This window comes from Ranitomeya imitator, chromosome 5 (assembly GCF_032444005.1).
Source record: "Ranitomeya imitator isolate aRanImi1 chromosome 5, aRanImi1.pri, whole genome shotgun sequence".
Taxonomy (NCBI): Eukaryota; Metazoa; Chordata; class Amphibia; order Anura; family Dendrobatidae; genus Ranitomeya; species Ranitomeya imitator.
Window position 1 is genome coordinate 474,403,258 of NC_091286.1, and position 27,754 is coordinate 474,431,011.

The 27,754-nt window shown below is 45.2% G+C and overlaps 1 protein-coding gene across 13 annotated transcripts in view; it reads left to right on the top strand.

Annotated features, from left to right (window-relative positions):
- Window positions 1–547: 547 nt before the first annotated feature.
- The window catches only part of TNIK (TRAF2 and NCK interacting kinase), a 383,200-nt gene continuing 355,993 nt past the window's right edge, over window positions 548–27,754 (top strand). For all 13 annotated transcript variants that reach the window (XM_069727325.1, XM_069727314.1, XM_069727316.1 and 10 more), the window contains exon 1: window positions 548–868. In XM_069727325.1, the coding sequence (XP_069583426.1) occupies window positions 812–868 (57 nt within the window). In that variant the 5' untranslated portion in view covers window positions 548–811. The remainder of the gene's footprint in view (window positions 869–27,754) is intronic.

Below are 27,754 nucleotides of genomic sequence, written 5' to 3' on the forward strand. Positions count from 1 at the left end.
TTTCTCGTACGCAAAAAAAACAAGCAATGGCTAGAGGTTTCTCGAGCTTCTCCTATCGGTCAGCGGACACCGGACGCCGCGCTCAGCGTGCACTGGTGACTTCGGTACAAGATTCGGATCAATATCAGACGTCTCCGTGTTCTGGTTGGGACCACTTGGTCCTCAAAAAACCACAACTGTGTGAACAACCCCATAGACTAAAATAGGCACGAGTGCGGTCGGTGAAAACCTGCCGTCTGAACGAGACCCAAGTGTGATCTTCCTGTTTTCTCAGATATGATTGGAAGAGGCGTGAGATCCTACGGTACGGTACGGTACGGTACGGTAGGCATACATTGTGGCCCATCATCACTGGGAATGGCTCATACTGGGGCACTGCCCGTGAGGCCACTGTGGCCCTGATATTTAGCTCTCAGCCTGACAGACAAGCACCTGGGAGGATGCGGTGGGTGAGGGGGGGTCCGTGTGTGCAGCCCCTGTGATCACCCATGTCTGTGGTGCCCACCAGCACGAGGCACATTTCTCCCCAGCAGGGGGCACACCTCCCGTGTCTGGACCCTCCCAGGAAGCGGTGACAGGCGGCTCCGAGCAGCAGCCGCTCTCCATCCCCGTGCTGCTGTGTACGAGCCTCGTTATTCCGGTGCACACAGCCGCCTCCCGGCACCGCAGCCTCAGCATGTCCTGCATCCATCCTCCCCCACGTCCCCGCTGATAGAGCCGCCCCTGCTGCCGACCACCTCCCCGGCTCCGGGAAGCACAGGCGACTGCTGGAATCACCGAGCCGAGAGAGGACTAGCAGAGACGAGGAAACATGGCGAGCGACTCCCCAGCCCGCAGCCTGGACGAGATAGACCTGTCAGCGCTGAGGGTAAGACATGGCATCCATCGCTGCGAGGGAGGGAGCCGCCTGTGCCCGGTGATCGCCCTCCTTTGTATCATTGCTCTGCCCGACATCGTGTGCCTGCCTATAGGTGTCATCCGTGCCTGCAGTGTGAATGGAGCCACACCACGGGCTTTGTATGGCTGCTGCCCCCCGGGCCCCCAGGCTGCTGCCCCCCGGGCCCCCAGGCTGCTGCCCCCCGGGCCCCCAGGCTCCTGCCCCCCGGGCCCCCAGGCTTCTGGCCCCCAGGCTCCTGCCCCTCGGGCCCCCAGGCTCCTGCCCCCCGGGCCCCCAGGCTGCTGCCCCCCGGTCCCCCAGGCTGCTGCCCCCCGGGCCCCCAGGCTGCTGCCCCCCGGGCCCCCAGGCTCCTGCCCCCCGGGCCCCCAGGCTGCTGCCCCCCGGGCCCCCAGGCTCCTGCCCCCCGGGCCCCCGGCTGCTGCCCCCCGGGCCCCCAGGCTCCTGCCCCCCGGGCCCCCAGGCTCCTGCCCCCCGGGCCCCCAGGCTCCTGGCCCCCAGGCTCCTGCCCCCCGGGCACCCAGGCTCCTGGATTCCAGGGATCGGGCTGACAGTTGACTTTTCCTCTAGAGAATGTAGCTTGCATTCCATGACCAGTGCCTGCCTGCCTGAGACAATGAGGAGGGGAGCAGTGCTGTGCCCCAGGGTCAGGGGGCTGCACATCGCCATGGATCTTGCCATCTCGGTACACATGGATGCTGATCTCTGCCTGGCCTTTCCTTTTCGCACCCAGCATTACCCAGGGCTCGCCAGCCATTGTTAGTATGTGGGTGCCATGTTCATGTTCTGCATTGATGGTGCCCTACACATGCTGCTGACAGCGGTCAATGAATTCTAACCCCGGACCCTCGTAAAGTGACCTATGCTAATGAGACTGCGCTGTAAGAGAAGCGCCTCTTTGTACTGTATGTCTTTATATGTCACCGAGATGAAACACGGACGAGGCGAGTCACATTGTATGAATGGGAGACTTAGCGCTGCTCCATTGCACACACTGTCTCCCCGTTATATAGAAATATGTACAATGGAGACGCTTTCTTCTCGTTCTCAGGGATACATTCGTGAATATGAGCCCAATAGGCCCGTCTCTAATTCTGAGCGTAGACTAATGTCCACATTCAGAATCATTCTGTATATTCTTGTGAATTGCAAGAATCCTCTGGATCCACAATGTACTTGGCGTGCCCCTCGGAGGATATTGCCCAATATCAGCGGGAGCAGCCCACGCCTCTGTGAGGCTAGAATAGAATTGATGAGGACTGTGGAAGGTCAGGAGCCATAGTGATGCTTTGATGGCTTCCACTTATTTCACACTGTATGATTCAGGATCAATACAGAATTTGCTGTCTAAACTGATGGTAAAGACGCTCCTCCAATTTCCCTGTACGGTCGTTACGTTAACCCTCACCTCTCTGTGAAGTCAAGAAAATTGGACATTGCATTCAGACAGGCCCCAAAAGAGCACTGTGCGCCCCCGACACCTTAATACTGCGCCCCTGACAAATTCCTGGCCGGCTGGACTCGTAATACATAACCCGGTGCCTATGACTTACTTACGTAGACTGTTTCTGCCATCACAAAATCTTGACCTGACCAATAATAGGAAATGTACTAAGAGACCCCATCATGGATAGGTGTCCTTTATGGGGTAATATATTACATGTTGAATTCTGGATATGATATACCTAGATGAATGAACTATGATCGAAATATTACATTATATTTCACATTTTCTTATAGCGGAATGCAGTAGGCCGTATAATCTCCAGGAGCTTCTTCTTGGCCCAGTTGGGCACATTACTGATAGCGGTGTGTTTTAATGTAGCGGTGTAGACCAGGTATGGACAGATTACAAGGCCTTGATCAGAAGTCTGTTTTTTCAGATAGAACACGTACAGATGAAACCAGCAGTTTACATTCAATATATAAAAAGACACACATGTATGTTTTTCTCAATATCTGACATGAAATCGGAATAAACCTTTCCAGTTTTAGGTTAGTTAGTATTACCATAATAATTAATATTTGCCAAATGCCAGAATAATGAGAGAAAGAATGTTTTAAGGCATTTTATTACTTTATTAAAAGTTTACTTACATTTCATTAGTATTTGATACCATTGCCCATAAAATGAATGACTTGGGTCAACCATTTACATACACTAAGATTACTATACCTTAAACAATTCTGGACTTCCCATATGATGATGTCATGTGCTTGGAAGCTTCTGTTTTGTTTTTTGTTTTTTTGGCAATATCTAACTTAATTGGAGACACCTGTGGATGTATTTTAATGCACACCTGAAACACACTGCTTCTTTGTGTAGCATCATGGGAAAGTCTAAAGAAATCAGCCAAGATATCAGAAAGAGAATTGTGGACTTGCAAAGTCTGGCTCATCCTTGGGTACAATTTCAAGATACCTGAAGGTGCCTCGTTCATCTGTACAATTATACACAAGTACAAACAAGATGGGAATGTGCAGCCATCACACCACTCAGGAAGGTTTTGTGTACCAGAGATGAACGTGCTTTGGTCCAACATGTTCATATCAACCCAAGGACAAAAGCAACAGACCTAGTGAAGATGATGGCGGAAGCTGGTAAGATTTTGTCAATATCCACAGTGAAACGAGTACTGTATCAACATGGGCTGAAAGGCCAATCTGCTAGGAAGAAGCCATTACTCCAAAAGAAACAAAAAAAGTCAGAATAATGTTTGCAAATGCACATCGGAATAAAGACCTTCAGTTTCCTGTGGTCTGATGAAACTAACATTTAACGTTTTAGGCATAATGACCATCGTTACGTTTGGAGGAAAAAGGGAGAAGCTTGGAAGGCTAAGAACACCATCCCAACTGTGAAACATGGGGGTGTCAGCGTCATGTTGTGGGGTTGTTTTGCAGCAGCAGGGACTTGTGCACTTCACAAATAGATGGCATATGAGAAAAGATGAATATGTGGCAATCCTGAAGCAACATCTCAAGACATAAGCCAGGAAGTTAAAGCTTAAGCGGAAATGGGTCTTCCAAATGGACAATAACGCGAAGCATCCTGCCAAAATGGTAACAAAGTGGTTTAAGGATAACAAAGTCAATGTTTTGAAGTGGCCGTCACAAAGTCCTGATCTCAATCCTATTGAAAATTTATGGGCAAAGCTGAAAAGGCAGGTGCGAGCAAGACGACCTACAAACCTGGATCAGTTACACCAGTTTTGTCAGGAGGAGTGGGCCCAAACTCCAACCAGCTATTGAGAAGCTTGTGGAAGGATATCCCAAACGTCTCACCCAAGTCATTCAGTTTAAGGGCAATAGTACCAAATACTAATGAAATGGATGTAAACTCTTGACTTTGCAGTAAGTAATAAAAATTCCTTAAAAGATTCATATTCATACATTCTCTCTCTCTCTCTCTCTCCCTCTCCCTCTCCCTCTCCCCCTCTCTCCCCCTCTCCCCCTCTCCCCCTCTCCCCCTCTCCCCCTCGCCCCCTCGCCCCCTCTCTCCCTCTCTCCCTCTCTCCCTCTTTCCCTCTCTTTCCCTCTCTCTTTCCCTCTTTCCCTCTTTCCCTCTCTCCTCTCTCCCTCTCTCCCTCTCTCCCTCTCTCCCTCTCTCCCTCTCTCCCTCTCTCCCTCTCCCCAAAACAGGAACTTTTTTTCTGATTTCATGTCAGATATTGAGACAAACATGGATGCCATCCTTTTGCCATCTGAGTGTTTTCCATTTTTTTACTGTTTAAACGCTCCACACTATTGTGCTGTGTAATGTATCTTTAGTGCTTATTTAAAGGGAACCCATCATCACAAAAAATCCTATTAACCTGCAGATATGGGGTTAATCTGCTGACTAATAGCGTTATAAACCTACCCAGTGCTTGCACTTACCTGAACATTGTGGGGAGAAAATTAACTTTATTACCCCTGGCAGCATTTGGTTTCAGTCATGTGGATGACGCCATTGTGGGTTCAGTCACAGAGCGGCACCTGTAACCTCAGAGCGGTGACTGAAGCGGAGCTGGTGCCGCCTCCATGACTGAAACTGGAGCACTGCAATGTCGAATAAAGTTCATTTTCTTCCTGTCGCGTTGGGTTAACTGTTGTCAGGTTAATAACGCTTATTAGCCTGCAGATTAACCCCATATCTGCTGGTTAATGTTCCCTTTAAATGCACACTTTGGCTGGCAGTACCTGTGCACTCTGGTCATGTGACCCTGATGACATCATCACAGCTTCTTCTGCACCTCTGTTGTTGTTGCCTGCTTATGATTGGTCAGCATCATAGAAGTACATGCCCCTAATGAAACATAAAAAAGGTGGTGAAAGATCCAATATCACAAAATATTTGCTCAACTCAGTTACGTTTGTAATGTGCTACCGTTTTTACGGTTAGATAACCACATTGACGTGTATTTTGTTTTAACTTTGTGACTATAAATTTTAGTGGTGAAAACATTCATGATTTTAATAACTTGCACTATAATTCCTAAATTTTTTTAAAGGTGGATTTTTTTTTTTATCTGTGTATTTATATTGGATTTTTATTTTGCCTTTTCAATGTAGTTTTAGTAGCATGTTAGACCTAAATCTAGCAAGTAAGTGTAGATAGGTCAACTGCAGAGCGAGTGCTGTGTCCTGAGATAAACCCAGAGATGGATACAACTTCCTATCTGTCTATATTTGCATTTCAGCGAATGAGACATATGGCCATTATGTGTCTGACCCGATCACATCCGGCTCGGTAGCAGACTCATAAGGCAGTCGCTTTGCTAGAGCTGCTCTGGTCAGATGTAAGCGTGGTCTATTCTAAAGTGTATGTCTGAGCAAAAACAGATAAGCCATGACACGCTAGACCATACAAGCTCAAAAAAGCACAAACCGCAGCCATGATCTTCATGGACAAAGAATCAACCCCACAGTAATAATAGCACTGTGCACCAAGTGTAGGTAGTGTAGATCAGTATGTCTGTACTGCAGTCCACAAGTCCCCTATAGGTCATGTTGTCAGGATTTCCTTAGTATTGCCCTGGAGACAAAACTCTCAGTGCCTTTGGCCAAATTCAGACATCTGTGAAACGCCGTCCGTGTAGATACTGCTGTGCGCTGTCTGGCTCCTGGGTCTCCTGACCTGAACTTGACAGCCTCATATATGCCTATAAGGCTGTCAAGTTCAAATCAGGGGACGTGGTGAGTCCGCGTGTTAGAGGGGGACCCGTGGTGAGTCCGCGTGTTAGAGGGGGACCCGTGGCGAGTCCGCGTGTTAGAGGGGGACCCGTGGCGAGTCCGCGTGTTAGAGGGGGACCCGTGGCGAGTCCGCGTGTTAGAGGGGGACCCGTGGCGAGTCCGCGTGTTAGAGGGGGACCCGTGGCGAGTCCGCGTGATACAGGGTCTGTTAAAGGCAAGGGTTCCATATGCATAGTTTATTTCTAACTTTATTTTCTAATTCTGCTATGAAAACCATCCATTGTTTGCAATGGGGGAATCCTTTAAGTTCAGCCCATTTTCAAAAATTGCATAAATTAGTGAATTCTCTGCCCAAAAACTGAATGCGTATCCACATGTGAATTAAGGTACCTTCACACATAACGATATCGTTAACGATATCGTTGCTTTTTGTGACGTAGCAACGATATCATTAAGGAAATCGTTATGTGTGACAGCGACCAACGATCAGGCCCCTGCTAGGAGATCGTTCGTCGCTGAGGAAAGTCCAGAACTTTATTTAGTCGCTGGATCTCCCTGCAGATATCGCTGGATCGGCGTGTGTGACACCGATCCAGCGATGTCTTCACTGGTAACCAGGGTAAACATCGGGTTACTAAGCGCAGGGACGCGCTTAGTAACCCGATGTTTACCCTGGTTACCAGCGTAAAAGTAAAAAAAAAAAAACATTACATACTTACCTACCGCTGTCTGTCCCCGGCGCTGTGCTTCTCTGCACGCCTCCTGCACAGGCTGTGAGCGTCGGTCAGCCGGAAAGCAGAGCGGTGACGTCACCGCTCTGCTTTCCGGCCGCTGTGCTCACAGCCAGTGCAGGAGGCGTGCAGAGAAGCAGAGCGCCGGGGGACAGACAGCGGAAGGTAAGTATGTAGTGTTTTTTTTTTTTTACTTTTACGCTGGTAACCAGGGTAAACATCGGGTTATTAAGTGCGGCCCTGCGCTTAGTAACCCGATGTTTACCCTGGTTACCAGGGAACCGGCATCGTTGGTCGCTGGAGAGCTGTCTGTGTGACAGCTGTCCAGCGACCAAACAGCGACGCTGCAGCGATATCGACATCGTTGTCGGTATCGCTGCAGCGTCGCTTAGTGTGACGGTACCTTAACATCCAAAGAACTATTAAGATATCTAAAAACATATCATAAGTATAAAGGGTCTGTAAAGTGTAAAGATCAGTATCCCCATCATAATCAAAAGTAATAAGTAACTGGATGAGTACTCGTGAGCATACACAGCCTAATAAAGGATACAAAGTATCCAAAAACACCACACAAAAGAGGAATATATAAAGATAAATGATTTTATATAAAAAATTAATACAGATTAAAAAACATGAATCAAGAGTTGAAGTTGATACATGTGAGAGGGAAAGCGGAATAAGGTCAGCTGCGGGTAGTAATAGCAAAAATGTATATAAGCCCTTGGTACTCGGATGCCAGAATGGTAAGAAAGGGCCGGTTGGCTCCACTGACACGTTTGTTTCAGTGAATGCTTCATCATGAAATAATTCCTGAGCAGATTTTCTTGATCTGTGTTGTGGGGCTCCTCTGTGATTTACTTAAAAAAAGAAAAAGCATAATGTGACATCTTTCCAAATTGGGGATGTCCATACACAGTCTGACACAATCCAGTTTAAGCTGCCAGTATCAATCTTTGACACTTCGGGTCCATTTAGTCATACCTTTCCAGGAGGAATAACATGGGAAAGGTATGCAAGGCTTCAGGTGGTGGTACTGCGCTACTGACTGTGTATGGACCAGCACTCGACACATTAGGACATCATAAGAGGGAATCAATAAGGGCCTGAATGCTGGCGCCATGGTATGTCTTGTATGATCTAACATAATGGCACTTTTACAGTAGGACTACTCCAAAGGTTTGTTAATTATGGTTCATACCGTAAATCTTACCCTGATAAGATTGCAGTGATTTTTCAGCTCAAAAACATTAAAATATACAAATCCTTTAAAGGGGTTGTCCACCATTCAGATAACCCCTTCTCAAATACTATGTTCCCCCTTATAAAATACTAACACTTAACACCCCCTCCGGTGCCAGTGCTGTTCCAACCATGTCGGCACTGGCTCTCCTACGACTTGTGTGAAATAAACCGCAGGGATAATGCGACAATCAGCGCTTGCTTCACTCTCCACTGCTTCACACATTCGGGGTAGTCGGTTGCGTCTGGTCTCTTCTTCCGGATGTCAATTATATCCGTAGGAAAGGCGAGCCAAGCAGTCGCTGATTGGCTGCAGGGCTTGTGTGACATAACGTCACGCTAGCCCCGGGTGAGCCAGTGCCGACACTGGAGGCGAGTATAGGTGGTAGTTTCCTGGGGGAAACGGGGATTGAGAAGGGGATGTCCAACTAATAGACAGTCCCTTTCATTTTCTTTAGCATGGTCACATGATTGCATAATTTCCAGCCATTGGTGGATTTTAGCCGTCAGCTCCAGCACCTTCGTTATCTCCTGTTTAGTATCATTATGGTAAATCTGTCACATTTTGTGATTGGGGAGGGTTGTCATGGAGATAACAGGCAAAGCTGCCACCCTGCAGAAACCTTACTGTAACATAGACGGGCATTATGGGATAGCTGGTTAGTTATGTTTTACTGGCACTGCTTTTACACACTTCTGATTCTGTGGTACAAATGGTGCAATATTGAGTTTCCTATTTCAGCATGGCCTTGCCCCCTGCCACCAAGATGTTCATGGTTCTGCTGAATTTTCTGTGGAAGAACTTGGATAGTGACTATTACGACTCCCATAAACATTAGAGAAGTCAGCCACTTCTCCACCTGCTCCCCAATATCAATGGCGGGATCAGCTGACGATAATGTGCTCTTCCCTGACAGATCATGGCGGGGACAACAGGATAGGTCATCAATGATAAAGTAGAGGACAACCTCTTTAATTATATTATCTGCTGTGTTCTCAAATCCTCCTTTTTCTTACATTATTCTCAAAAGTAATGTTTTTCAAAATGGCCTCCTTTTCTGCCGCAGAAGTCATGTAACTAGTTTGTCAGCTATGCAATGTAGGGGAAGATCTCCTCTACAAGGATACCACCAATGCATTAGTTGGACTCCTTTTAGTTCAAGCAGTTGGTTTGCTGGTACTGATAGGTTTACTATAACTGCAGTCTGTATTAACCTATAAAAGCTTTCTTACAGATATGTTCTGTGTTTAGATGGACAGCATGCTTTTGGAATCACGTTTTTCTAGCGGTTTTCAAATCTACCTATCCATATGTGAAAAACACTAAAGCCTTCACACAAGACATTGAAAATAAGACATTGAAGTATTAGGCCTCCTTTAGATGTACGTTTTTCACGTAGTGTTCGATCTGTTCTTCACAGAAGGTCCCGTACTTATTATATTATAGTCTATGGAGCTGTTCACGGATCAATCTCGCCAATGCAGGTTTATGGGTCTTAGAAAACACTGTACTGTACTCGAATGCCGTCTGCATGCTGTCTGTTTGTCAGGGGCTGCTTGGTAATAGAAGCTTGAGTAGCAGCCATTATGTTCTCATACTGTCCAAATACTGATGAAAATCTGATTAAAAACACTGATAACTCGGACTGCTTTATGAGTGCCAGAAAAATCACTGACTTCTGAAGAAGCCCTTGCTAATAGCAATAGTAGGATAGACACCTGCCAGGAGGGAATTTCAGGTTACTTCATATACATTAGTAAAAGTGTCCATACACCTGACGGCAATTCCTGCAGACCTCCCACCTTGCTAGAAACCAATGACTGCAGACCATCTCCTATGAGATGAAAAGGATTGGTGGTCATGTTAAATCTCAACATGCTTGACCTTCCTTTCTTCCGACACCTGCTGTTAGGGAATAGTGAGGACACCACCATACTTACCGTAGTAGATCAGGGGACCCAAACTCTGCTGGGTATACAGGCAGTACATCGAAAAAAAATTGAATTTGAGGGGGCCGCATTTTCTTTGCAGGACAAGGTGACATTGTTAGTGATGCCATTTTTTTTTCTGTATACCTTTTGATCATGTTGTAATAATGTTCCTCATCCTGGTCCCCATCTTGTATTAATGCCTCATCCTGGTCTCCTTCTTGTAGTGTCCCATCCGGGTCCCCTTCTTATTGTAATGCCTCATCCTGATCCTAGTCCCCTTCTTGTAGTAATGCCCCATCCTGGTCCCTTCTTGTAGTAATGTACCATCCAGGTCGCCTTCTTGTAGTAATGTACTATCCAGGTCCCCCTCTTGTAGTAATGCCCCATCCTGGTCCCCTTCTTGTAGTAATGCCCCATCCTGGTCCCCTTCTTGTAGTAATGCCCCATCCTGGTCCCCTTCTTGTAGCAATGTCCCATCCTGGTCCCCTCATTGTAGCAATGCCCCATCCTGGTCCCCTCCTTGTAGTAATGTCCCATCCTGGTCCTCTCCTTGTAGTAATGTCCCATCCTGGTCCCCTTCTTGTAGTAATGCCCCATCCTGGTCCTCTCCTTGTAGTAATGTCCCATCCTGGTCCCCTTCCATCCTGGTCCCCTCCTTGTAGTAATGCCCCATCCTGGTCCCCTTCTTGTAGTAATGCCCCATCCTGGTCCCCTTCTTGTAGTAATGCCCCATCCTGGTCCCCTCCTTGTAGTAATGTCCCATCCTGGTCCTCTCCTTGTAGTAATGTCCCATCCTGGTTCCCTTCTTGTAGTAATGCCCCATCCTGGTCCTCTCCTTGTAGTAATGTCCCATCCTGGTCCCCTTCCATCCTGGTCCCCTCCTTGTAGTAATGCCCCATCCTGGTCCCCTTCTTGTAGTAATGCCCCATGCTGGTCCCCTTCTTGTAGTAATGCCCCATGCTGGTCCCCTTCTTGTAGTAATCCCCCCCATGCTGGTCCCCTTCTTGTAGTAATACCCCATCCTGGTCCCCTTCTTGTAGTAATGCCCCATCCTGGTCCCTTTCTTGTAGTAATGCCCCATGCTGGTCCCCTTCTTGTAGTAGTCCCACTATGCTGGTCCTCTTCTTGTAGTAATGCCCCATGCTGGTCCCCTTCTCATAGTAATGAACCATCCTGGTCCCCTCCTTGTAGTAATGCCCCATGCTGGTCCCCTTCTTGTAGTAATGCCCCATCCTGGTCCCCTTCTCGTAGTAATGCCCCATGCTGGTCCCCTTCTCGTAGTAATGAACCATCCTGGTCCCCTCCTTGTAGTAATGCCCCATGCTGGTCCCCTTCTCGTAGTAATGAACCATCCTGGTCCCCTCCTTGTAGTAATGCCCCATGCTGGTCCCCTTCTTGTAGTAATGCCCCATCCTGGTCCCCTCCTTGCAGTAATACCCCATGCTGGTCCCCTTCTTGTAGTAATGCCCCATGCTGGTCCCCTTCTTGTAGTAATACCCCATCCTGGTCCCCTTCTCGTAGTAATGTCAGCCTCTGGCCGGCGGCAAGCATTGGTATTGCTGAGCAGCTTTTCTCTGTGCGGCATTACATTTCCATTGAATGTGCGACCAGGACTACCGGCAATGGGTCTACAGTGCCTGCGTGCCGCCTGGAGCGGCCTCAGGGGCCTTATGTTTGAGAGCCCTTGTAGTAGATGGTCTTCTGGTCTTGCTGAAATTGTCACGTTTGGCCTACATTTATCTGTTGTGTATATCCAGCTCACTGTACTACGGTACTAAAGACACACAAGCAAACACAGATGGCGATATTATGAAAAGTGCGATAAAATTGTTTATTAGAGCACAAAGTGTTTGTCGTGTAGCGGAGTGAAATCATGTGAAAGCGGCAGAGTTGTTCACGTCCATTAGAAGCACAAGACTTTGTTATTCACTACAGTTTTGTTCAAAGGAAATTGAGCGTATTCGTCCGGCTTCACATTCACAATATTGTGTTATTACATTTTGCTAATGTCATTTCTACCAACATGTAGAGCCCATTGTGCAAACGCCAAATGTTTGCTGTAAAGGCGCAGAAGAGGATCCCAGTGTTTCTAACTGGTAATTTGATGAGTGAAGACCTCCTTCATGGCTATTCCAAAAATCCCTCACTGGACCCCTTATCTGTTAGTAAGGGCTCGTGCATATTACCGATTATATCGGATGAGTGCTATCCATGGTTTTCGCAGAGAACACTGGTACCCATGATTGGCAGCTTTCTGTGTACACCATGCGGTGTCAGCAAGCTGCCAGTCCGTAGTGGGGGTGGAGTTGCACAGATTAGCACAACACACCTAGTCTGGCAGTGATAATATCCTGCTGATAAAACACTGATTGTATTGAAACTACAGCAAGGTGCTGAGCAAGTGACACGTCCCTGGATTCAGGCTTTCTGCCCCTACTTTATGCTGCTCTCAGAGTAAATAGCAAAAAGCTGCTGACAGATTTCTTTTTAATAATTAGCATAGTTCCTTTCTTGCATCCAACCAGATATTAGTTAACCCTATTATTCTGCTTTAATAAAGTAGTGTGACCATTGATCTTGTGCAGCTGCCCATGATGCACATATTATAGCTTCCTCTAATACCTAGCTTTTAATATAAATAAAATCAATATTCTATCATTCTGTCCATAAAAAAAAAGCGTGTGATCGACTATATACAGCACATATGTCAAACTCTGGCCCAGGTGAGTATATTTGGCCCACGACACTAATCGCGTCTCCCTGAGTATATTTGGCCTGTGTAACCCACTTGGAATTGCACTTGCAACTTTATTGGCATCCTAGATGCTGATATTATTGAAAGCAATGATGCAGGAGGGAGCAACAGCAGACGCTCCCTCTCCCATCATTCCCCCTCTGAGTCTGACCTCTCTGCTCAGCAAGCATGATGATGTCTTTACAACATGCCCTTTGTATCAAGGTGTGCAGAGGATCTGAAGATGCCTCAAAGAGACTGGAGCAGCAGGGAAACAGGCAGAGGTGAGTTTTTTTTTTTAATATGGGACCTATTATACTGTATGGAGCACTATGTGCGACCCATTATACTGTGTGGAGCACTATGTGACGCCCATTATACTGTGTGGAGCACTATGTGAGGCCCATTATACTGTGTGGAGCACTATGTGCGACCCATTATACTGTGTGGAGCACTATGTGAGGCCCATTATACTGTGTGGAGCACTATCTGCGACCCATTATACTGTGTGGAGCACTATGTGAGGCCCATTATACTGTGTGGAGCACTATGTGACGCCCATTATACTGTGTGGAGCACTATGTGAGGCCCATTATACTGTGTGGAGCACTATGTGCGACCCATTATACTGTGTGGAGCACTATGTGCGACCCATTATACTGTGTGGAGCACTATCTGCGACCCATTATACTCTGTGGAGCACTATCTGCGACCCATTATACTGTGTGGAGCACTATGTGCGACCCATTATACTGTGTGGAGCACTATGTGCGACCCATTATACTCTGTGGAGCACTATCTGCGACCCATTATACTGTGTGGAGCACTATGTGCGACCCATTATACTGTGTGGAGCACTATGTGAGGCCCATTATACTGTGTGGAGCACTATGTGCGACCCATTATACTGTGTGGAGCACTATCTGCGACCCATTATACTGTGTGGAGCACTATGTGCGACCCATTATACTGTGTGGAGCACTATGTGCGACCCATTATACTCTGTGGAGCACTATCTGCGACCCATTATACTGTGTGGAGCACTATGTGCGACCCATTATACTGTGTGGAGCACTATGTGCGACCCATTATACTGTGTGGAGCACTATGTGCGACCCATTATACTGTGTGGAGCACTATGTGCGACCCATTATACTGTGTGGAGCACTATGTGCGACCCATTATACTGTGTGGAGCACTATGTGGCAGGGTTGTGGAGTCGGTAAGCCACAGTTGCGGCTCCGACTCCTTCATAAATGGCCAATTCGTAACAAGAAATTTACTGTTGTAAAATATTAACATCGTACTTATTCAGTTTCTCACCATCATATAAGTAATCAGACCACTTGGTAATACTTTTATTCCTCATGTGCTCACAGTTAACTGACGCAAAGTTTGTTGAAAGGATAATACTTCTTACAGTCTTCCTCTTCTGGGTAGCAGCTGTGAGATGCTTGGAAGACACACACCAAACATCTAGTCTAGAGGAGGAGCTTTAATACTAAGAATTTGCAACACATTTTCACTTTTAGTTTCATACATTGTAAGTAGGGGGGTTGGGGCAGCATGAGGTTAACCAAGTATAAGATTAGATAAGGGCAGTGGAGAACAGTGACACACAAGAAGTAAAGGTACCTTCACACTAAACGACGCTGCAGCGATCCAGACAACGATCCGGATCGCTGCAGCGTCGCTGTTTGGTCGCTGGAGAGCTGTCACACAGACAGCTCTCCAGCGACCAACGATGCCGAAGTCCCCGGGTAACCAGGGTAAACATCGGGTTACTAAGCGCGGCCCTGCGCTTAGTAACCCGATGTTTACCCTGGTTACAAGCGAAGACATCGCTGAATCGGTGTCACACACGCCGATTCAGCGATGTCAGCGGGAGAGCCAGCGACCAAAGAAAGTTCTGGCCTTCTATCCCCGACCAACGACATCACAGCAGGATTCTGATCGCTGCTGCGTGTCACACTGAACGATATCGCTACCAGGACGCTGCAACGTCACGGATCGCTAGCGATATCGTTTAGTGTGAAGGTACCTTAAGAAATGTCTCTATCTCCAGCAGAACTGCTTATCACTGTTGTTCATAGTTTGATAGAACATGTATAGTTGAGTAACATTTATAAAATTCATATGAAAGTTCAATTATGAAATATTAATACATTTTTTTTAAAGCTGGAATCTGAGTCGGTACATTTGTACCGACTCCGACTCCAACCAGAACTAACTCCGACTCCACGACTCCGACCCCACAGCCCTGTGGGGCCCATTATACTGTGGAGCACTATGTGCGACCCATTATACTGTGTGGAGCACTATGTGCGACCCATTATACTGTGTGGAGCACTATGTGGGGCCCATTATACTGTGTGGAGCACTATGTGCGACCCATTATACTGTGTGGAGCACTATGTGGGGCCCATTATACTGCATGGAGCACTATGTGGGGCCCATTATACTGCATGGAGCACTATGTGGGGCCCATTATACTGCGTGGAGCACTATGTGGGGCCCATTATATTGTGTGACGCCCATTATACTGTTTAGATGGTTGTGTGGGGATTACAGTTGCAGAATCATGCTGTGATGGGGTCACCATTCTTTCTCGAGGGGACTAAGGGAGGAGGGTATATTAGTGTCATCATACCATGCTTATGGAAGGTACTGTGGAGCAATTCACTGTGTGTGGGGCACTTTTGTTTGCATAATACTTTTATTATCTGTATTATTCAAGGTTTTTTATTTCTTATTTTATATTTAAAGCAGTTACCCACTACTTTGACAACCCCTTCTCTTTCCCCATGCTTGACTCCTATACTCTCCTCCCGTGCCAGCACCGTTCCTGTGCTGTTGGCACTAGCTCTCCATGGGGCTCTCGGGCAGTTATAACATGTGACCCCAGTGCCCAATCATTGCTTGCGTCAATGTCTCCGCCTTCTGATGAATTAAACATGAAGAGGAAGTCCGAGATCAGCTGCAGCCCGGACTTCCTCTTCATGTTCAATTCGACAAAAGGCGGAGACAGTGACGCCAGAGCTGATTGGAGCGTATGGGTCACATGTCACAACAACCACACGAGAGCCCCAGGATCGCAAATGCCAACTCCGCTAGAACGGCGCTGACACAGGAGGTGAATATAAGCTATTTATCAGGGAATTTTATTTAAGCGTGGGGAATAAGAAGGGGTTGTCCAAGTAGTGGACAAACCCTTTAAATTTGGCCATTGAACCATATGCTTTTTAATGCTTTTGCATAACATATTATTCCAATATTTTACTCTAAGATCTATTAATTAAAATGTACTGTGTTTGTGGAACTACTACTTTTAAGTTTGTTTCCATATGACAAAGTTCATTATATTTGATAATCAGGAAAAACTGACTCAATTGTAGACTTTTTAAAATAAATATGAAGCTTGGCCCCTGACTTTGTCCAAGTTTTTACTTTTGTCCCCCTGTGTATTTGATTTTGGCATCCTTGATATAGAAGTTGATTGACACTCGGTTACATCCCCCCTTTCTTACGGGCTCCATGTGCGGCCGACAGTGATGACTGCAGCACATCACATGAACCATTCATTCAGCCAGTGAATGTGGTTTTTTCCTCATTTATTGGCTGCTCAGCCCTGTGTTCACATGAAGCCAATTATTTTTTATTTTTCTATGTAGATTATTGTTTGGTATATCTTTTTTTTTTATGACTTGTTACCTTAATCGATATTCTCATAGATCAGTCATGTACATCTTGCGGGGAAAATGAAATTGTACCAATATTTGCCTATTTGAAATTCACTCTCCATGATCTACGGCTCTTTTTCCTCCTCACTGCCATATTGACTGTTTCCATTCATTGATGAACCTCATAGACCTCAACATAAACGTTACTGCTCCTGCACCAAGTTCTGCAAGTAATCTGGGACCCTTCTGTCATCTGTATCTTACAGTAACCATTCTTGGACTGTTACTATCAGATAAATGTGGAAGACAATGAGCTTATTGTTTAGTAAAAGAAAAGACCAACCGATCCTTCTTGATGAACATGTTTAGAACAAGGCATTTTTCCTCATAAATACGGGACTGGACAGAAGCTGGAATTTCTTTCTGGAATGAAAGTGTTGAAAGCTGGACGTAAAGCATTCGTAATAAATCAATAGAGAATCATTAGTTTCAGAAGATGTAAGAAAGTGTATCAATGGTTATTCATCACTGGGAATTTCAAGTGTCCCCAGGGATTGAAGATTGGAAATAGTCACCAGTGGGGAGGAAAGAGGAAATTTGTGGGGGTAGGGGCATAAGGCTAATGCATAGATTATATAAATTAATTATTTTTTCATGTCAGTAGGTTTTTATTCTCCAAACTAATGTCTGGATTGATTAAATCTATAACTTTGTTTCTGTTCTTGAATAATCTAGTCACTGTAACCACGCCCTCGGCACTGACTGACAGCCGGCTCTAGTGCTGAGCTGCTGTCAGTCACTGCGGGGGGCACGGTTACAGCCACCGATCTCTATACATAAAGCAACGTCTGAACTCACATCACCCTGTGACTGAAACCCGAATTCTACCTGGAGAAATACAGTTTGTTTCCTCCCGGCAGAGGGGTTCTCAGGGCGGGTTCAGAACGCTTTTAACCTGCAGATTAACCCCAAATCTGCAGGTTAATTTTTCATGTGACAGGTTCCCTTTAAGATGTGAAACTGCATGAATTCACTCATCAGTGCAAAGTCTCCCCATATAATGAAGAAACAAGTCAGGAAATTAATTGTGCTATGTAAGTAAGTAAAACAAATAGATGACATTAGTTTTACTAATAAAACTCTGCTGACCGGTTCCCTTTAGATGCTGACAGTAATTAGGAAAATGTCGTGTTCGCACAGAGCAATATTAATACATTAATTTACGTCAGTGAATTCAAAGAGTGGGAAACATACTATTCCCTCAAAATCCATCCTTTGCGTTAAATATCAAACAAAAAAAAGCATGAAAAATGGATTACACTAGTCATTATGATTTATGTATTTTGATTTTATGTAATGATTATAATTGAAGAATATTGACATACGTCACTTTAAATAGAAATATTTTCCCCATAAAATAAAAATTCTGGGGCAACTTTTCTCATAACCATTTGCTGTGCTGTTATCTCTCCTAAAAATATATGAATACATTGACAAATGGGTGTTTCCATTCCCACCTATGGGACAGATCAGAGTATAGGGTCCCACCAATAACCTGGTGACACCATGTTTGCCCATTTGTTGGAGGAATAGCCGTGGAATGGCACAGCACAATTGTTAACCTTCACAGTTAGCTACACTGTTAGTCGAGTGGGGTGCGTGGGTTTATATATGGTAAAATAAACAACATATATCAAAGAGGGGCTACCGAAACGGACTGCTACCTACGTTCCATATTTGAGGAAATATGACGAAAATAAACTCGCTTGGCGTCCAATGGACCCTAAAGGTTAAAAGAAACCCCACCTGATTATTATTTCATGTGAAGTAAAAGTATCTTCTAAAACCATGTCAGTTCGGGCGAGTAGCCCTCATTAATCCCTTTCCCCACATTATATACGATACACCCACACCTCTCCTATGACATAGATGTATGGAGTGTGCCGATCATTATATAGCCGACACCTGTCTCTTCCATGAGCAATTAGAACAATTAGATGTTGCTGTCAGTCACTGACAGAGGCGGGACCCTGAAGGGTGAGGGGGTCTGTAAAGTAGATCATTGCCCCATATGTCTTGAGGCATGATCACGGGATGCTGATGATGTTGCCATGACAGCCAGTGACAGGGACCTGGTGAAGAACTATCACCACCATGATACACCTGTGCTTTATAGATGATTACTAGTGTATTTTTTCAAACAATCGCAAATTTGAATTCCCGTGAGGGCTTGAAAATTATATTAAAACACCAGTGAAGTCCTCTCAGGAAGATTTTTTTAATTTTTTTATCTGTATAAATGTATATACTGAGAATATTAAAACACACACACTCACACACTCACACACTCACACTCACTCGCTCACACACACGCGCCTACCGTCACCTTCTCTCAGTGACATCACTGCTTTTTAGACTCTCTGGGTCACAATGTGCTCTGCTTGACCCTGAAGGGTATTTTACAATGTAATGGAGTATTAAAACGAAGGCTGCAAGGGGTTTCATTGTAAAAGAGACTTCTGGCTCATGCATAGAGTGATCCAGATAGCTGATACCGGAGAAAACAGCTCTGTGTGAGTGTTGTAACAGTGCTACTCACTTGGGAACAATCTGATGTATCACAGGAACAGTTTCTGTTTATCAGTCTGGCTGGTTTATTTCAGACTCTTCATAAACCACATCACAGGAAACCTTAACTACAGCCCTTGTCCGGCACAAAGTATAACATAAAGTAAACTTTAGCGAAGCCACAGAATCCAGGTGGTCTACACACCTCCATAAACACAGACATGTGTGAGACAAACAGGTCCTATTTGGCAATGTGAACCACATCCAGGGGTGGAGATATGGTGAGCAGCCATCTCTCCCAACTCTTCAGCTGCTCCCAATCAACCTGTCATGGCCGATTAACCTCTCTAGTACTGTACTGTATCTCCCATCCACTATGTGTCTGGGTCTGGGATTTAGGAGCAACCAAAAGAGGCAGGATGGGAAGGATCACTCCCACACTCCAGCCTCGGTCTTACAGGCCTAATAACATTAGCTGGGTTAGCTCTGCAGAGTTGAGTTGTGGCATTTGGGCTGGCGCTGAACAGAAGTGTGTTTGTTTGGTGTTAAAAACTGCTTGGGCAGATACTGCCTGGAATACCAAGATTGATGAGGCTGCTACATTTACTTCATAAAGAACTATACTGGTGTGTAGTTCCCAGCTTAGGCCCAAGCCACGCTCGAATCAGGGCAGAGTAGCCTCAGCAAGAACAAGAGAAAATGGGTAGTGATGCAGCAATATAGTTAATATACCTTTTTAGGTAAAATATAGCTTTTATTGAGCCATTTAACACAAGTAGTTTTTGCTTAATCCACATATAAGTGCATGGTTGGCACGAATATACACGGGTGCTGTGCTTAAAACCAACGCGTTTCTACTTGCATCTTTTTTTTTAGCTACATTTACTTTGTCATTATGCCTGCAGAAAGGACTGTTTATGATATTCACAAGAAATCATTTTTTGTTTTTGGCGCTGTAAAGTTTATGACAAACAATAAACTTAATGCAGTTTTGATATGAAAACCCTGAACCGATGCATATCCAATTATCTACCATTATTACTAAGTAATGTAATAGATAAACCATTATTTCTTATTTTTAGGGACTCTATAGCGACGGGGTCTGTTCCGCAGGATTGGCGCATAGCAAATGTGGTGCCAATATTCAAAAAGGGCTCTAAAAGTGAACCTGGAAATTATAGGCCAGTAAGTCTAACCTCTATTGTTGGTAAAATATTTGAAGGGTTTCTGAGGGATGTTATTCTGGATTATCTCAATGAGAATAACTGTTTAACTCCATATCAGCATGGGTTTATGAGAAATCGCTCCTGTCAAACCAATCTAATCAGTTTTTATGAAGAGGTAAGCTATAGGCTGGACCACGGTGAGTCATTGGACGTGGTATATCTCGATTTTTCCAAAGCGTTTGATACCGTGCCGCACAAGAGGTTGGTACACAAAATGAGAATGCTTGGTTTGGGGGAAATTGTGTGTAAATGGGTTAGTAACTGGCTTAGTGATAAAAAGCAGAGGGTGGTTATAAATGGTATAGTCTCTAACTGGGTCGCTGTGACCAGTGGGGTACCGCAGGGGTCGGTATTGGGACCTGTTCTCTTCAACATATTCATTAATGATCTGGTAGAAGGTTTACACAGTAAAATATCAATATTTGCAGATAATACAAAACTATGTAAAGCAGTTAATACAAGAGAAGATAGTATTCTGCTACAGATGGATCTGGATAAGTTGGAAACTTGGGCTGAAACGTGGCAGATGAGGTTTAACAATGATAAATGTAAGGTTATACACATGGGAAGAAGGAATCAATATCACCATTACACACTGAACGGGAAACCACTGGGTAAATCTGACAGGGAGAAGGACTTGGGGATCCTAGTTAATGATAAACTTACCTGGAGCAGCCAGTGCCAGGCAGCAGCTGCCAAGGCAAACAGGATCATGGGGTGCATTAAAAGAGGTCTGGATACACATGATGAGAGCATTATACTGCCTCTGTACAAATCCCTAGTTAGACCGCACATGGAGTACTGTGTCCAGTTTTGGGCACCGGTGCTCAGGAAGGATATAATGGAACTAGAGAGAGTACAAAGGAGGGCAACAAAATTAATAAAGGGGATGGGAGAACTAGAATACCCAGATAGATTAGCGAAATTAGGATTATTTAGTCTAGAAAAAAGACGACTGAGGGGCGATCTAATAACCATGTATAAGTATATAAGGGGACAATACAAATATCTCGCTGAGGATCTATTTATACCAAGGAAGGTGACGGGCACAAGGGGGCATTCTTTGCGTCTGGAGGAGAGAAGGTTTTTCCACCAACATAGAAGAGGATTCTTTACTGTTAGGGCAGTGAGAATCTGGAATTGCTTGCCTGAGGGGGTGGTGATGGCGAACTCAGTCGAGGGGTTCAAGAGAGGCCTGGATGTCTTCCTGGAGCAGAACAATATTGTATCATACAATTATTAGGTTCTGTAGAAGGACGTAGATCTGGGGATTTATTATGATGGAATATAGGCTGAACTGGATGGACAAATGTCTTTTTTCGGCCTTACTAACTATGTTACTATGTTATGTTACCAGAGAGCTGAAACCTTACAATATATACACAGATCTATGTGTATGATGTAGACTACTTATGATTGGGTGATGTCATACAGGAAAAAAAAGAAATGCCCCAGAGAAGAATCTCGTTTAACCCCTTTCCGACATCGGGCGTATATTTACGCCAATATCGGACACCCTTCCTTTGACATGGGCTCCAGCGGAGAGCTCACATCTTTCCTGGGACATGTCAGCTGTTTTGAACAGCTGACATGTGCCTGCAATAGCTGCGGGTGTAATCGTGATCCACCTGCGGCTATTAACCAGTTAAATGTCACTGTCAAACGCTGACAGCGGCAGTTAACAAGCGCTTCCGGCAATCACACCGGAAATCCGCCCACCGGTGACCTGCGTCATCTGATTGTGGGTCACCGGTATGTTGGCATGACACAAAAAATGGAGATGCTACGGATTTTGGAAAATGGTGCAATTTTTTTTTCAACAAAGTTTGGAATTTGTTTTCACCACTTAGATAAAAAAGAACCTAGACATGTTTGGTGTCTATGAACTCGTAATGACCTAAAGAATCATAATGGCAGGTCAGTTTTAGCATTTAGTGAACCTAGCAAAACAGGCAAACAAAAAAACAAGTGTGGGATTGCAATTTTTTTCCAATTTCACCACACTTGGATTTTTTTGTTCCCATTTTTTTAGCACATGACATGGTAAAACCAATGGTGTTGTTCAAAAGTACATCTCATTCCACAAAAAACAAGCCCTTACACGGCCATATTGACAGAAAAATAAAAAAGTTATGGCTCTGAGAAGAAGGGGAACAAAAAGTGAAATAGCAAAACCGAAAAATGCTCCAGGGGTTAACATTGCCTTGGTTTATGGGGAAATAAGCATATTAAGCACCCTAAACTTTAGGAGTCAATATTTTGCAATGGAGAGGAGAAAATTAATAAAAAAGAACAATGTTTTATTCAACTTTATCATGAGGTAGCCAGTTTAATATGCAAAAGGTCTTCAACAAACCTCTTTAAGATTGTCTGGTTTATGACAATAGAGACATAAAAATGGCCATCACTGTGATATATATAGACCTTGTACCTCATACAATATGACGTTTGTTTTCTTATTTAATATAACATATATCTGTAAGCATCATATTATCATTGGTCTGATTGTTATAACCTTGACTGACCATGGATTTACTCCATTTTAAAGGTAATGTGTTTTATTTACAATTATAGGTTGCTTTTTTGTGGGGGGGGGGGGGGGGGTTATTGTATTTTCTTTAGATGATTATTGGGGCTACCATAGCTCTACCAACAGCTCCAGAAATTGCTTTGTGGCATTTAAGATCTGATTGTAGCAAATTGATTAGTTGATATGGCCAGCTTCTTCGCTAAAGTTCCATTTATATAGCTGTTTATGGGATCTCTCATGGATACCGATTCCGGTGCCCCTATTTGAGATTTGGGGGAAAGGTTTGGCCAGTGCCGGTAAAGGGTGCTATGATGGAATGTTTTTCTCTTTTAGTTCCACGGCACAGTTTCTGTAAGGACCACATGTTCCATGTCACATTTGGAATTTCATGACTTTTTCCCATAGGGTTGGTTGTGGCAAGTGGCTATATGAAAGTAAATCTGATTGTGTTTGGAAATGACATGTAGTACTCTAATATCAATTTTTTTATCCTATGCCTGGTCTAAAACTATTTATCCCACGTTGCCATGTTCCTGGAGATTGCAGTGTCCTTGATATTTAAAGGGAAACTGTCACGTGGTACATGCAGTGCGATCTGTGGACAGCATTGTATAGCAGGAGAAGCTGAGAAGAATGATGCATACAGGGGCTTCTCACTAAATTACAATATCATCAAAAAGGTAATTTATTTCAGTTCTTCAATACAAAAAGTGATACTCCTATATTACGGTATATAGTCATTACAAACAGAGTGATCTATTTCAAGTGTTTATTTCTGTTAATGTTGATGATTAGGGCTTACAGCCAATGAAAACCCTAAAGTCATTGTGTTAATGAACTGAAATTAACTTTTTGATATTATAATTTAGTGAGACGCACTTGTAAGTTTGTTGGAAAAGGTTCAGTATGCTGTGTAATATATTAATAGTATGCATAGGAGTCCAGTGGGTGGTCCTACTCAGAGACTTATGGCTATGTTAGCATGTGCAGTCATATCACCGCCCACTGGACTCATATACACACCAACACCAGGGATTTCAATGAGACAAGTACAAGTTCTGCTGAAACTTTTCCCCAAAATATCAGTCTAATCATTGCCCCTGCTCTATAGCCCCCTGCCTCCAGATCAGGTATTATTTTCAACATGATGGGCTCCCTTTAAAGATTGTTACATATAGCGGAGAAACTTTGGCTACTTTCACACTTCTGTCTTTTCACATCAGTCACAATCCGTTGTTTTTTGAGAATGCAGGATCGTGCATTTCCCCATAGACTTGTATTAGCGACGGATTGCCATCCGTCGTGCACTGGATCCGTTGTAAAATAGTGGTTCATCGTGCAGAGAAAACGTTCATTGTAACGTTTTTGTGCACGTTGGAAAATCGGTCAGCGACGCATCCTACGCTGCCCGTCGTCGGCTCCAATGGATGCCTATGGACGCAGGATCCGTCGCTGACCGTCACACGCAGGAATCCAGCGACGGATCCAGTTTTTTTTCACTTCTGGGAAAAAGTCTCTCTCTCTTCCGTCATTACACTGGATCCGTCGCACACGTTTTTCCCTATGTTACTGACGTCCATCTATACGTCATTTTGCTGCACCACGACGGACCCCAGAAAACAGAAGTGTGAAAGTAGCCTTTGTTGTATCTAGCAGTTTTTTCCTTCCAGTCTCCGCTGTCTTCTTCTGCATAACATGATTGGATGTTTCCGGACAATGATACTTTATCTATCCCTTGAAGGAGTTCTATAAAAAGGATGCTTTTGCTGCTGTCTGAGAACACCATGATCCTTAATACTACATTTTCCGACAAGTATTTAGAATTGTGAGAATTCTGAATGAACGTTTTGCAAGTGCTCCGTGGGTGGGTAAAGTCCATGCGTTCTCATTGTTTAACACCTGCTCCGAAACGTCATTTGCGATCTGCTCCCACTTGTTCTGAGTGGAGCTTTATCCCTGCTAGCCAGAATGCACAGTTTTTGTCAATGAGTCATTTGCGCTCCTATTTGCTGTAGGCCGTTCTCCTCACTACTTGACCATTTCCTCTCAACATGATGGTGCTCTAAAATCTAAGCTCAGATTATATTTCGTGATTTACACTAGCTGTCCTGGCAGTTTTTGTGGAGGCGTACGGAAAATCTAATAAGAAAGGTGAAAAAATAATATATATATTTTTTTGTGTGACACTGAATGTATTCTGTGCATTAATCAAAATGTTCCTGAGTAATGCATGAAACGCATAATAGTTGTTTAATTATCTTTTAATGACTCATTAATTTATAAAATGAGTTAACGGGATTAACAAAACTTGACTGCTTATTTTCTGAAACAGTGTGACCCCTTACTATGAGTTGTGTGTGGTAGTTTGGCTAAGCTCCATTCACTTTAAGGATATGTATCCATGGTCCAGAAGCTCTGCGCTTCGGACGCAGTGGGTACCCCGCTCCGCCCCCTGTTGTATGGGCGGTGATTCCGTATCCTATACATAGACTGTGTAATTTATCTTGAGGAGACGGAGTGTCCCTGCAAGATAAATAGACATGCTGCAGTCTAAAAAGATGTGCCGCATGTCCGGTTACTCAGGGCCGCAGGATACGGCCCTGCACGCATAGTGGAGACGGGATTTCATAAAATCCCTTCCACTATGCTGTAACATCTGGATACTGCAGATTGGACGCTGGGGATGTACGCAGCATCCAATTCGCAGCGAATACTGAAGGTTTCCGGACTGTGGAAACAGCCTAATAGGGCTGGATTGCAGTACCAAACCATGGTTATGTGTGACACTGTTCCTGAATTAAATCAGCCATGTTTTTCTAACCCTGGACAACTCATTTAAAGAAACAAACTTATACAACCTGTATGGGTGAGTGCACAGGGGTCCAGAGAAGGAAGGTGAGGGTCAAATCTGGTCACCTGTGGTTGTAATGAAAAAGCAAAAAAATATATACTGCGTCTCTTGCCTCCTCCTCCTCATAGCAATCGCCAGGACGATCAGCTGAATAGACAGAGGCTGTAAGGCGGGGGACCTGGGTGACAGGCTGACACACGCAGTGCGCATGCCCAGGAATCCTAGCCCTGCACTGTGCATAATGCATAACACAGTGCGGGGCAGGGATTCCTGAGGTGGGTGGCCGCACTGCCTGTACAGGCGCAGTCTGCAAGCCTGGCTGGGACGTCAGACCGCCAGAGCTTACTGCGCCTGCCCCACAAAGTTTTGCACAGCGCAGGCGCCGGTTTTGAAGAGAAAACAGCGCGGAGGGGGCGGCGCCGAAAGCCCCTGAAGATGTGAGTGACAGCAGAGTACCGTTCAAGCAGGGGAGTGAGGACCCGCCTCCATGGACAAAGATAGGTATTTTTGAAAAGTTTCAAAGCGCTTTATTTTAGTAATACATGAACACAAAACTAAAAGGGCCACCTTGTTAGAATGCAGCATTACTGCTGCACAAGGTGGCTCTTTTAGTTTATAACGGCTGGAGGGGGGTGACAGTGGCCCTTTAAGTGATTGCATCACTTTCCTTCTCTTTCAGTTATAGAGGTTGCGCTTTCTATCTTTCCAATCGCTGCCCTCATCAAATTGACCCCATTGCAGCCTGATTGCTTGATTGCTTGCACTGCCCTGTAAATCCCACTCTTGCACACTGACTATCAGGTCTCCGCGCATGTGCACTGAATGTGGGTGTACAGGCTAGCTTCATTTCATATCAGTGCATCTTACGGAGCCTCTGTGAGTCAGTGGCTAGGGGAAGTCCTGTATTTTGGACCATAAGATGCACCCCAAATTCTGAGGAGGAAAAAAGGAAAAAAAAAAACTGTTCCCGTGGCTCCAGAGCATGCCCAGATAGGAAATTAAGCTGGGACTGTACAACCAGATTCAGTGCGCATGCGTGGAGACCTGATGAGCGGTGCGCAAGTGTGGGATTTACAGGGCAGTCCAGTCCAGGCAATCAGTCAGGCTACAATGGGCGTGAATAGTTTGAAGAGGACGGTGACTGGAAGGATAGAAAGCGTCACCCTATAACTGAAAGAGAAGGCATGCGATGCAATTACCTAAGGATAAAATGTTTTTTTTTTGTTTTTTTTCAGAAATAGTGGGAAGTTTTGCTTGAGAAGACCATGTTGGTGATACACATCGCATCACTAACAAGACATTGGGGCTGTTTTAACCCCTCTCTGACCTTACACGTACTATCCCGTCGGGGTGCCCTGGGCCTGTCTGACCCTCGACGGGATAGTACGTCATAGCGATCGGCCGCGCTCACGGGGGAAGCGCGGCCGATCGTGGCCGGGTGTCAGCTGCCTATCGCAGCTGACATCCGGCACTATGTGCCAGGAGCAGTCAAGGACTGCCCCTGGCACATTAACCCCTGGCACACCGCAATCAAACATGATCGCGGTGTGCCGGAGGTATAGGGAAGCGTCGCGCAGGGAAGGGGCTCCCTGCGGGCTTCCCTGAGACCCCCGGAGCAACGCGATGTGATCGCGTTGCTGCGAGGGTCTCCTTACCTCCCTCCCTGTAGCAGGCCCGGATCCAAGATGGCTGCGGCATACGGGTCCTGCAGGGAGGGAGGTGGCTTACCAAGTGCCTGCTCAGAGCAGGAGCTTGTAACCCTGCACTGCTGTAAGTCAGATCGCTGATCTGACAGAGTGCTGTGCAAACTCCTTTTGGACCGGACCGCAGCGGACCGCCCCCTAGGTGAGTATAATGTAACTTGTTTTTCTTATCTTTCAGGTTACATCGGGGCTTATCTACAGCATTACGGAATGCTGTAGATAAGCCCCTGATGGCGGTGGTCGAAGCTTATATACGACAAAGTAGGTGACAGATTCCCTTTAAGAAAATGTACTGGGTGGGCTATGCATATGGATACACCTAAATAAAATGGGAATGGTTGGTGATATTAATTTCCTGTTTGTGGCACGTTAGTATATGGGAGGGAGAAAACTTTTCAAGATGGGTGGTGACCACGGCGGCCATTTTGAAGTTGGCTATTTTTTGCCCATCTGGGTAATCCTTGTTGAGATGCTGCAGCAGCTGGAT